This window comes from Mustelus asterias, chromosome 2 (genome assembly GCF_964213995.1).
Source record: "Mustelus asterias chromosome 2, sMusAst1.hap1.1, whole genome shotgun sequence".
In the NCBI taxonomy this organism is placed as follows: Eukaryota; Metazoa; Chordata; class Chondrichthyes; order Carcharhiniformes; family Triakidae; genus Mustelus; species Mustelus asterias.
This window is the reverse complement of record NC_135802.1, coordinates 101,453,331-101,466,214: the sequence shown is the minus strand read 5'-3', so window position 1 is coordinate 101,466,214 and position 12,884 is coordinate 101,453,331. Positions and strand designations below refer to the sequence as shown.

Here is a 12,884-nt window from a genome sequence, read left to right as displayed (position 1 = left end):
GTTCCAATAATTTATTTCACTCTTTGTGAAATATAGTGAAAAGGTTGAAGGATTGTCAGTGCATTTTGTTTCCGAGTTTCCAGTCTTGAGAATTCTTCAGCGTGATTGACTGTTTACCTGCTTGATGCTTTCACTATTACTGAACACCTGGAGATCCCCTTCACTTGACTCCAGATTTTGACATTGTGAATAGGGAAATCCATGCCACAGGAATGGTTAGATCTTTCTTCAGCAGCTTTCTTTGAGGTTAGGTTGTGCATTGCTACTTCGACGCTGACTGCAAAATACAGGCCATTACTCCTTTGGAAGTACAATTCTATTTACAAATGTATCGACCAAATGTACAGTTCCATCAAAGATCAGCTGCTCTCCGTTTCCTTAATTCCATTGGTCTTGCTGAGGAAAATCATTGGAAACGACAAAGTTGGGTATTTAAAAAGATATTAATTTGATCATTCCAACTGATCTCAAAGAGGATCTTCAGGCCATTGTAAATAGTTTTGTCAAAGGAGAAGACAACATTACTTAATTGATCCAAAGGACAAAACAAGTGGGAAGAAAGGAACAACAAGAGTTAATTGTCTGGCATTTATTTTCTTCTGAGACTGAAATATGTGTATGACAAATAGCTGGATAACATTAATAGCATATTCCCAAATGCAATTGCTATAGATGTGTCAAATGGACAGATAATATAACATACTTTCTTACAGAAATCATGTAAGTTTTAATGCATCAACAGGCAATACAGATGTTCAGGCACTTAACAGGAGATCAGAATTATTCTGTGCTAGATTGTGCTTGTTCTTAAACTCAGTCACTCCTATTAGGAGAACCAAAATGATCAAAATGCCCAGATAAGGAGAGCTATTAGCTGTTTCTCTCCTAATCACCTCAGCAACTTAGTTTACGTTTAATTAACTATTTATGAGAATGACCTAGGTATCTTGCTCATTTTTTACATTTGTGCTTTACACAGGGGCCTGTTTAGCAGAAGATCTTTTGTATTTTTCTCGAGCAATTTCTTTCGAGCAACTTGATTTTCTGAAGGTGCTGACACCTTAAAGTAAAGTAAAAGCAAAGTCTATTATCAGCCTATAGTAGGCTTACATCCACACTGCGAAAATCCTCTAGTCGCCACACTCAGGTGTCTGTTCAAGAGCTTATTAGGATACAGTGTGTTAGGTGCTCACTGGTACCTTGTTCAATTGTTTATTTTCCATCTGTTAATTGAAATGATGGCCGGAATTTTACCATCCCGCCCACCACGGGAATTGGAGCGGGCAAGGGGTGGACCATGGAAAGGTCCATTGGCCTCGGGTGGGATATTACAGTTTCGGGATAAGCGAGGTTGTAAGATCCCGCCCAATGAGTTTTGACAGGTGAATTTTGTATCAGATGTATCACATTCGAACTCGATTCCAGCCGCAGCTAATGTTGATACAAATCATTCTTCCAACAGATTTACATAAAATCCAGAACAAATGCAACATCTTAAAATTAAAGGTAGGCCATTTTGGAATGAAATCAGGAAGCACGTTTTCACACAAGAATAGGTGGAATCTGGAATTCTTTTCCCAAAGGTCTGTTGACATTGGATCAATTGCATTTTTCAAGACTTGTAAATCAATCGATGTTTGCAAGGGAATCGAATAATATGGAGGAAAATGGGCAAATGGAGTTAAGGTATAAATCAGCCATGACCTAATGGAATAGCAGAACCAAAAGGCAAAATGACCTATTCCTATGACTCTAAATTCAAGCTAAGACAGTTCAGTAAAGAGTGGACATATTTGCATTGTCTGGTAAGAAAGACAGACATTCAGAATTCTGGCTCCCCTTGTCACTGCCATAGACCCTTACCCTCATATTACCCTGATATTGGCAGGTTTCGCTGGAGAATTTAAGTTGCCTGCCTGTAGGAAAGACTGACAGGCAGAGGTACAATTGAAATCTAATACTGACAGTGCCAGGCATTGGAGCCAGCTTAGAGCTTTATATTCTCTCAGTGTAGGGCAGACTATTGACATGTGAAGGTTGAGAATGTTTCTGATTAATCTGAAAGGTTCTGTATCCTTTCTGATAGATGCCTTACAATTCTTTTTGGTCCTGTCTACACATTCGACCAAAGTTTATTACGGGATAGACAACCATTAATAATTTATATTAATTGAAAATTATTTCTGTTGTGACTGTAAACAGTTGCCAGAAGGATAATTCCAATCACTGACAGTGAAACGGTTAGAAATTGAGATGTGTCGCCTATGTTAATTGTGGTTTCCAACCTCTATGGTTTAATTTGATATAGATATTCAGGAAATGAAGTAGTGGATCTATTCTTGCTACTCTCTGCTGTATGGTATCACTGTACAACGTGGCAGAAATAATTTCTCCAAATAGATTTCCTAGACTTTTCCTTCTCATAGAATCCCTACAGTACAGAAGGAGGCCATTCGGCCCATTGAGCTTGCACTGACGATAACCTCACCCAGGCCCTATCCCCGTAACCCCACAAATTTGCCCTGCTAATCCCCCGACACTAAGGGGCAATTTAGCATGGCCAATCCACCTAACCTGCACATCTTTGGATGCATCTCAGTGATCTTTCTTTCACATTGATTTTTTTTCCTTCTCCGTGTGATTCTCACTTGACCACCCACAGGTTGGATGAGCTTCTTCAGACACCAATCTGCCGACACATGTGCCTTATTTCAGCTGCAAGTTGAAACAGGCACTGTATCCACGTCCTGCACCCTATCCAGATAGACACATCTAACGAAAGGGGCAGACAATCTGCCATGTCTGCAATGAATGTAGGGCAACTTCCCTAAATGTAGTAAGTTGGTCTGCCACTTTTATATCTTTTTAATCCTTTGCCAGCTCGGATCTAATATAACACGATGTACCATCAACCTGCAGCAGACTTTGTATCCTGTGCATAGGGAGGTTCAGTTTTTAATCCTCAGGTCTACAGCACCATCTTAGAATACACAGGGGACAATGATCAATCAAAGTTTTCAAAAAGCGACCTTTCATGTATTCCACCATAGCTGATAAATGACTGTCAGCGGCACTGACAGCTGGAAGCTTACCATGTTTGTCTGTCATTCCTTTTGTTTGTTATTTTAACAGAGCTGTTAGTTTAAAATACCAAACAGAGGAACACCATATGAACACAGGAAGCTTATAAAATCCTCAACTGCTTTCTCCTTAGGACCTGACTCTTGATTTTCCTCTTTCAAATTAACAGCACTGGACAGATGTGAAAAGAGCTTCTCAATCCTTCATTTTTCACACGGCTCAAGGATTTCCGACCATCTTGAAGCACTCGAGCTCCACTATCTCCTATTTCATTGCAGTTAGATTTTCTAGCCACTTTGCTGCAAAGTGGAGATGAATTAAATGTACACTTAAGATACTCCATTTCCAAACCCTTTCTTTAATTACAGTACAGTACTAATGTCATCTGATTCTTCCGGCTTCTTTTGCTTGCTCGGAAGCGATTTTAAATATTCAAGATGCCTTCTTGCGTCTTCTTGGTTCTGACGCACGTAATACACCACGTAAGAGATCACCATGGTGAACCAGCCAAACATCGTGACCAGCATGGCCACGTCGGTTGTCTTTTTAGACAGGTTACAGAGGTCAGCTTCGTTTGCAGCGCTGATAAAGGATTTCCCAGTGTGTTCCTTCAAAGCGGCAGTCTCACAGATGATGTTGCTGGCCATCTCATGGTTTGAGGGCATGCCATGTAGCACCTGCTGGAGGGTGCAGTCACAGTGCCATGGGTTATCAGAAAACTGCGCCCTACCTTTGAGTTTGCTGAATGTGTCTTTATGTACACTTTTAATCTTGTTGTTCGAAAGGTCAAGAGTCTGCAAGGTGTCAGCCACCCCTTTGAAGGCCTGTTCTTCGATGGACTCGATAACATTTTTGGACAAATTAAGCACTTTGAGCTGGTGCAGATCCTTGAATATCTCATTCGGAACAGACCTTATTTGATTTGAATCCAAGTAAAGTAAAGCAGTTTCAGGAGGAAGGTCTTTCGGAATCTCTTTAAGATTCGCATTACTGCAGCTTACGTTTAAGCTACTGATGTGAGAACACAGGCAGCCTTTGGGACACATACTGGCTGAGTGAAAGCACAGTATCAGGAGCATGAAACTCTGCAGCAGAAAATACGTAGAGAGGGGGCGAGCTAGGAATAGGTCCATCAGCTTCATGCTGGAATGTCTGCATAATCATATGGCCAATTACTTCATCTAGCAATGAACGTACAGTCTGCGATAATAAACCTTTTGCTCTTCGGTAAGCAGTTTACACACCATGGTCGGGTCGCACATGTCGTCCACATTTATATCTTGTTAATGATGTTCAGAAGGGTTTTGCCTGAAAGAGAAATGTACACATTTTACACATGAAGTGAAATTTAAAGGCGCAGACTGTCCAATACAAATGAATGTAATTTTGATTAACTATGGTCATTGTTCCGTCGCCTGCTGAGACATAATGAAACCACGTTGTCATCTTACAGCCAGGAAACATCAATTGCTTTTCTTCTATTCAGTGCATTCTGCATATGTTTGTTACGATTGTAATTTTGTGATATGTTTTACTGTCTGCTGCAAATGAGAAAAACAACATATCTCTATGTTGTGAGAAAATCTAACTGGACTTAATTTTCATCAGAAGTGTTGCTACATCGGGATCCCTGCCAGTTTTGCGATGCATTTTAAGCTTCCATCTGTCTTTCTTCTTCAAATGCTCCATTTTATTTTGTACAATCTTTTAAAAATCTTCTTTATTGCTTTTATATTTACAAGAGACTGTGCAGAAGAGAATCAATTCCAAAAACAATGTCCTCTTTTTATGCACTGACTGTCATGTTTTGGTTTAAGTGTTGCTAACCTTCTTTGAAAAATGACTAAGAAAAGGTAACTGGGTAAGGGGTTAGGGAGGGTGTGGGGTAAGGTGATTAAGATAAATGGGTAAGTAAGGGGTTAGGGAGGGTGTGGGGTAAGGTGATTAAGATAAATGGGTAAGTAAGGGGTTAGGGAGGGTGTGGGGTAAGGTGATTAAGATAAATGGGTAAGGGGTTAGGGAGGGTGTGGGGTAAGGTGATTAAGATAAATGGGTAAGGGGTTAGAGAGGGTGTGGGGTAAGGTGATTAAGATAAATGGGTAAGGGTGGGTGAGGTAGGTGGGCGAGAGGATAGACTGGGTAAGGTAGTGCATAAGGGGGTGGAATGGGTAAGTGGATGGGGGGGTGATTTTACCATTTTTTATCTAAGTGCTGGGCGGACATAAAACTGGGAGTTTCAGATCGGTCTTCTGGGCATGTTTTCAGACTCCCCCTCTCCCCTCCCCGGCCATGCGTGCAAAATTCTGAACGAACCTGTTGCTTGCTGCAGAAGCCTGTGGGCGGGGCTTAACGTGCCCAAAGGCCTGCAGAGGGAGGTAGTGCGCGTGTGCAGGCCTCTGATGCTGCGCATGCGCATTAGCAGTAGCAGGGGTCTGACAGAAAAGACAGAACTGTCAGGCTCCTGCTAGTGCAGGCAGCCTGAAGCAGCTCCCTCTCCCCTGCAATCACAGGTCCCGTGGCCCGTGATACAGCCCCCGCTGACCCCCCCCCGCCCCCACACCGCCCAGACAACTCACGGACCCCCCCTCCCCCACCCGTCGCTGACCCAACGCCCTCCTCCCACTGATCGCTGTAGAGTGGCAGCGGGCCCCCTCTCCCTCCTTCCCCCCCCCACCAATCCCTGTAGAGTGGCAGCGGGCCTCCTCTCCCTCCTTCCCCCCCCACCAATCCCTGTAGAGTGGCAGCGGGCCCCCTCTCCCTCCTTCCCCCCCCCACCAATCCCTGCAGAATGGCAGCGGGTCCCCACTCTCACCTCCCCCCACCGATCCCTGCAGAGTGGCAGCGGGCCCCCTCTCCCTCCTTCCCCCCCCACCAATCCCTGCAGAGTGGCAACGGGCCCCCTCTCCCTCCTCCTCCCCCACCCCCCCCCCCCCCCCCCGACCGATCCTTGCAGAGTGGCGGCGGGTCCCTCTGCCTCCCTCCCCCCCCCCACTGATCCCTGCAGAGTGGCAGCGGGCCCCACCCCCACCCCCACATTAGCCCCTCCCCCACTGGCCCCGCACCACTGGCCCCACCCCCCCTCCCCCCCACTGGCTTTATCATCGCGTTGTGCCCATTTTCAGGTAGGTGAGGTAAGTGGGTAAGAGACATTAGGTGGGTGAGGTAAATGGGTAAGAGGGTAGGATGTGTCAGAACTTAGGGTGGCAGCTGGACAGGATGGGAAGTGGGTTGGTTGGTCAGGTTGAATCAGGTCAGGCTGGAGGGCAGTAGGGAGGTCAAGTCGGGGGTTGGAGGGTCAGGAGGGGAATTGTGTGGTCAAGTCGAATTAGGGATTCAGCGGTTGGGAGGGTCAAGGGGGGATTCAGCAGGGTCAGTGTGTATGATTGGGGATTCAGTTCTGTCGTTACCCAGATAATAGACAAGGTTAAATCTGTCTAACATTTCCTCAGTAACAACCAGGTAGGTAAGTTGGAAACTTCCAAACTTTCCGACCGTAACTCAGAATTGGAGACGTTTTCGGAGGGACCCGGGGAGCAGGAGAATTGACCGTCAAAAATCCTTGTCATAGTTACAAACTTTTACATGGCCTTTCTTTGCAACCTCTTGGGGTCCTCTCTCCCAGCATGCAGTCTGTTCCTGACTCTGGTTTATTGTCCATCCAACTCCCCACCTCATCTTTACCCTCAATGCACACCCTGCGGCCATCTTGTCCCGAATCGCTGAAATGTCATTCTAATCTCCTCAAACTTTACCCTCCTGCCACACCTTTGCTTGCATCCCCTTGCTCTTCTAAGACTTGCTGATGATTTCCTCCTATGAAGCATGATGAAGAATTTTGCAGTGTTCACAGTGTGACAAGATGTGCATTGTTGTATAGTGTCAGAATGGATTTTCAGTCTCCCATGACTTCTGGCAAAGATCACTCTTTTCAGGAAAATGCTTCCAAACAAATAGAAATTGACTTATCTAACCCGAGCAAACCAAAACCAGTGATTCAAAATTAAATGCAATCACTTTCAGAGGCTGCACAATCCAGAGTGAATAGTGCAGAAGCCACTAAAGGATGTTACATGCTGGTAATTTCAGTTCACCTCTATTATCAAGTGGGAGAGAAAGATGAGAAAGCAGAGAGGAAAGCAAAAGGGACCAGGAGTACAATAAAATACTGAAAGCCATGAAAACAGTTTGGATGTGGGAGATATTAAAAACTGAGTTAAATTATCAAACAGCGAGGGCTATGAAAAAACAGAAAGTATTCGAAAGCTAGATGCACATTTTGATATGGAGATGTGATCAAATAGCAATTTATGCCAGGATGGACTGAGAATTGACATTTCTGTCTACAAGATGCACAGGAGCTATAGAGTAAGAAAGGAGAAGCGATATTGCAGACGCTGTGGCAGCATTTACCAAATATTTCATGACAGCATTAAAACATAGGGATAATAAATGAGATCATGAAAATGCTGAATCTATCTGATTAGAGTTAAGGGACAGTTATGGAGCTTATTATAGGTAAATAGTAGAAAGGAGACAGACAGAGGAAGATAGAAAATATAGAAGAATATGCAGAAATAGCAGGGTCAAATTATGGGTGACTTCAATTACCAAAAATAGACTCGAGTAAAAGCAACGCAATGAGGGAGAATTTTTACAATGTGCCCGAGTCTGACAATTGGACCATTCTGTCTGCACCAACTCCTCGCAGGATCGATCCAACACTGATCCAGCCCTCGCCTTCTCTCTCTCTATAATCTTACACCTTCCTCTGCCTCAAATTTGTTTCTCTCTGTCTCAACACTCAATGTGGCAAAGGACCAATCAGGAGTAAAGGAGGATTTTCTGCAAAATAATAATCTAATAAATGACAGTCAACATAACACTCGCTCCATTGTTCTGATCTTCCCCATAATCATCCTGTAGTTCAACAATGTATCCACTTTGTTCCTTAGAAGATGCAATGGTCACAAGTACTCTCCATGGAAAAACACTTCATGCCGCAACAATCCTCTGTTTAAAGAAATACTGGGTTGTAACGTCCGGGCGCAAGAGGTTATCCCCCAAGATACCCTGGGAATCCCCTTCAGATGCTTCCAGGTAAGGACTGCATGGCCATTGCCCAGAAGTGCAAAGACCTTGGCGATTGCCTTGCACTGAAAATCATGTGAAAAATGTAATTTAAATCGTAAACTTCACCTAGTTCCAACTGGGTTGCACCATCGGTTAGCCAGAAAAAGTTAGAAGAAATTAGAAGATCTTCTATCTTCTGGGTAATGATTGGCCAGACCGATGGGACAGCCCCACACTCCCAATCTCTCCATGGATCTCTCCCACCTCCCTGACACCGCCCCCCCAGGCATCTCTCCCCCAGCCCCCACGCCCACCCCCTCAGGACCACCACACATTCTCCAAAACCCAAGGAGTCCCCCCCCCCCCCCCGCCTCCCCACCCACCCAGGACTCATTCCAACCCCAGAGGGACACTTTAGTCCCAATCCAGAACCAGGCCCAGAGCCTGACTCAGCCCACCCCCCACAAAGCCCAGACACCACTGCTCCTGAGGTCTGTCCTGACCCAACCCCCAGGCCCTGAAGAGGGAGCCAGGCCCACGGGTGAATGGTGGCAGGAGGGGGATTGCAGGTTGGGGATGTGGGGAGGAGGAGTGGAGGTCTCTCAATGGGCCCCACCTGTCCCACTATTGCATCCCGCAAACAGGCACTGGATGCATTTGAACTCCTCTTGGAAGTTTCCTGCACGGCAAGTCCCTCATGTGCTGCTGGGTGAATACCAGTGAGATGAAGCCAGTAAGCGGGCATTAACTGCCCACTTACGAACCTCAATTGGTGGATCCAGGAAGTCCATGGATTTAACTGGAGCAGAGGTAGGAAGGTGGTGGGTTTCCTAATTCTCACCTGATTAAATATCCCCACCACCAAACTCACCGCAGAGAAGAGCAATAAACTCTTGCTGTGGTGTCCTCCAGTAACCTTATAGGTATACAAATAATCAGTTTTTCTAAAAGCCCTCTATGTTGATAGAATGACTTTTGAAACAGTAATATGAATTGTACAATCAAACTTCCCCTCATATAAATTTATCATGTTAAACAGGCATCACAGACCACACTGTGACATGCATTATTCCAGTAATGGAGACTTTAACTCACCACCTATTTTGTGGTCCTGAGATGGAAATCATTGGGTGGAATTTTACGAGACTTTTTCTAAGTGTCCAGCTAGTCTGAAAATGGGAGAGTTCCAGGTCCAGTTTTTGGGCGGGTTTTCACGCCCAATGTTACGCACTCTGTCTCTGAAAGGATGGGCCAGTCAGTTTCTAGACAGAGGCTGTAGGAGGGGTTTATCTCACCAGACAGCCTGTAGAGGGAGGTATTGCAGACTTGTGATGCTGCACATGCGCATTAGCAGTAGTAGGGGTCTGACAGACGGAGAGAGAGCCGTCTGGCCCTGCTACTGTAGGCAGCTTCAACTAGCTGCCCCCCCCCCCCACCGCATTCGCGGAGGCCCACGAGCCGAGATGCCGATCATGCTACCCACCCCACCGTCCAGACCGATCACGGCCCCTTTTCCGTCCCCCACTGGTTGGTGGCAGAATGGCAGCGAGACTCCCCACCCCCTTTGGCCCCACCCCAATTGGCCCTGCTCCTGGAACTGCCCCCATTGGTCCAACACCCCATTGGCCCCACCCCCGGCACTGCCCCCATTGGCCCCGCCTCCATTGGCCCCACCTCCATTGGCTCCACCCCATTGGCCCCACCCCCATTGGCCACACCCCCCCATTGGCCCCATCCCCTGGCATTGCCTCCATTGAACCCGCCTCCTGGCACTGCATGGTGGACAGTGCCAAGGTGCCCAGTGGGCATTGCCTAGGTGCCAGATTGGCACTGCCCGAGTGGCATGCCTGGCTTGCCCTCAGCCTCCCTGGGGGGCCTCATTGGTTTCTGGTTCCAACTGTGAGGCCAACATGATTGTTTCCGTTCGTGGGGAGCAGGTGTTTCCCTCGCCGGAGAGAACCTCTCCTGGTGAGGCCATAAAGGCAAGCAAGCCCGGACGATTCAGCACTGGCTCACTAAGCAGATGTAAAGCAGTATTTAAATAAATTTGAACAAATTATTCGGCCTGTCGCCCATTGCCGGTGAATGCTGACCACGCCGAAAATCCGGATGTGGTAAAATCGTGAGAGCTGAGAAATCGGGCGCGATCCCCAATGGGCGGGGCGAGTCGGTAAAATTCCTCCCATTAAGTTTCACTTTTCAAGAAGCTTTCTTTATCTCCGTCTTTCTGAAGATCAGTATCAACATCTCTTAAAACCTCTGAAATGTCAGCTTGAACACACATTCATCGACAAAATGTTTGTGACATTCAGGATACCAAACAAAATCTATACAATGAACTGAGCTTTAATCATGTTCCATTGTAATCTAATGAATGGAAATGTTATCCAAAGGATGTCCAGTCACGACTTCAAAAGGGAAATAAACAGGACAGGAATTCACTTTCACTTCTAGCCGACCCTGATAACAGTCAGAACATGCCTGGACACCAGCCACAGTGACGGTTACCATGGTTTTCTCAGCCTTGTATAATGCCAGTCCTTGGTGACAATCCATCTCTCGTTTCAGGATTTTTGCTTGCAGATTCTTTTTCTATTAGATCGCTTCAACTGTCTTCTAATGAATTATCTTCATTGTACTGAAGTTACTTTCAAATGTCGTATGTTGGTGTTTATCTTTGATCTTTCCACCAAAGAAGCAACGTGAATACCGGAGCAATCTGTATTGGTCTCCCAGGCACCCTCTGGACCGCAAACGTCCCATTCCCCATCACTTCTTTGGAGAGCGGTGAGCTGCGTGTCAGTACTGGGGGGGCGGGGACTGACCACACCGGTGAACCCGGCTGCAGAGCATTCGGGCGCTGTTTCACAAGGTCACCCCAATCTCACAGTGCACTGGGAGGCTCCCTCCCTCCCCCAACAGGCATCGGGACCCCCCACCCCTCTTCGGCAGCATGTTCCCCCATCCCCTCCCCAGCATGGGTTGCCAGCATCGGGACATTGAAGCCCTCCCCATGTGTCCCCATCAGGACCCCCGACAACCCTCCCCATCATTATCACCTTCATGCTCCACCCCTACACAACATAACCCCCCCTGCATAACCCCTCCTGCATAACCCCTCCTGCATAGCCCCTCCTGCATAGCCCCTCCTGCATAGCCCCCCACATAGCCCCCACTGCATAGCCCCCCTGCATAGCCCCTCCTGCATTGCCCCCCTGCATAGCCTCCCCTGCATAGCGCCCCCTGCATAACCCCCCTTGCATAGCCCCCCCGCATAGCCCCCCGCATACCCTTTCCTGCATAGCCCCCTTGCATACCCCCTCCTGCATAGCCCCCCCTGCATAGTGCCACCTGCATAGTCCCCCCCTGCATAGTCCCTCCTGCAAACCCCTCCTGCATAGCCTCCCCTGCATAGCCTTCCCTGCATGGCTCCCCTGCATAACCCCCCTGCATGGCCTCCCTGCATAACCCCCCTGCATAGCCCCCCTGCATAACCCCTCCTGCATAGTGCCACCTGCATAGCCCTCCCTGCATAGCCCCCCTTACATAGCCCCCCCACTGCATAGCCCCTCCTGCATAGCACCCCCCTGCATAGCCCCCCCTCCATAGCCTGCCCCCGCATAGCCCCCACTCAAGCCCCACCCCCTACTCAAGCCTCACCTCCTTGGCACTGCCCTGGCACACTGGCAGTGTCCAACTGGCACTTTAAGGGTGGGCACCACCAGGTGGGCACTACCGGAGGGCACTGTGTGGCCTTGCCCCCGACCACCCAGGGGCTTCAATGGCCTCCAAGTCCCTGGCATGGCCATTGCACCTGGTCTCTGCTGGTGGAGAACGTACTGATTCTTGCTGGGCTCGCGCTGGGCCCAAAAGCTGGGAGATCCCGGGAGCTGGGTTTCAAACAGGCTATGTATATTTAAATGTTACTTTAAATATGCTAATCGGCTTTGTGCCCAGAAAGTGCACAATCCGGTTGGCACCATTAGAAAGGGACCGGGACGATTGCAAACCATTTGGCGCCGGGCACGGAATCAAGTTTTAGGCCCGCACGCTATTTTCCAGGATCAGCTCGAACTGCGCCAGGCACAGCGAGGTTGGAAAATCACCCCCGTTATCTCAGTTATATCTATCATATATAGTTTATCAAATCATAAAAAATTCTAATATCAGGCCAATTTTAATCTTAACCACTAAAATCTCTCCAAAATTGAAAAATACTCATATAGACTCCCATCCCGGCGTTAACCTGATGAATGTATGTTGAATGGTCTCTGGTTTTATTGTGTTTTATATAATGAAGAACCAAAACATAGGATCGTAATTGCACTCTAAACATTATTCCATACCAATTTATTATTGTCTTTTTACTCATTTATTGGATGCCTTATTAATTAAACTCAAAATGTTTTTGACCTTTTTATCGGGTTTATCTAGCTGTATTTTCAAGGAATCACAGCCTGGATTTTCACTCCTGAGGTGGATGCGCAGAGCTGAGAAATCTCCTGGCTCACTGCATGTACCTCAGGAATAATTGCCCCAAATAGCGGGAGCTCCCTTTCAGGAAGGGACGGGCGTGGGATGGAGTTGAGCCTGCCACCTCCGGGTGCAGATCGGAGGCAGCCACACAGGCTGCTCAGTGTTGAGGTGGGTAGTTTTACAGGCCAATCTCAGTTCCCTGGGACTTTGAATCAGCTCTTTCCATAAATATTAGGCCCTCAGACCCCCACTCACTC

General features: G+C 47.3%; 1 protein-coding gene across 1 annotated transcript in view; it reads right to left on the bottom strand.

Moving 5' to 3' along the window:
- Positions 1-582: 582 nt before the first annotated feature.
- The window catches only part of lrrc3b (leucine rich repeat containing 3B), a 36,442-nt gene continuing 24,140 nt past the window's right edge, over positions 583-12,884 (bottom strand). The window contains exon 2 of the mRNA XM_078228343.1: positions 583-4,389. Coding sequence (XP_078084469.1) covers positions 3,444-4,223 — 780 coding nt within the window. The 5' untranslated portion in view covers positions 4,224-4,389 and the 3' untranslated portion in view covers positions 583-3,443. The remainder of the gene's footprint in view (positions 4,390-12,884) is intronic.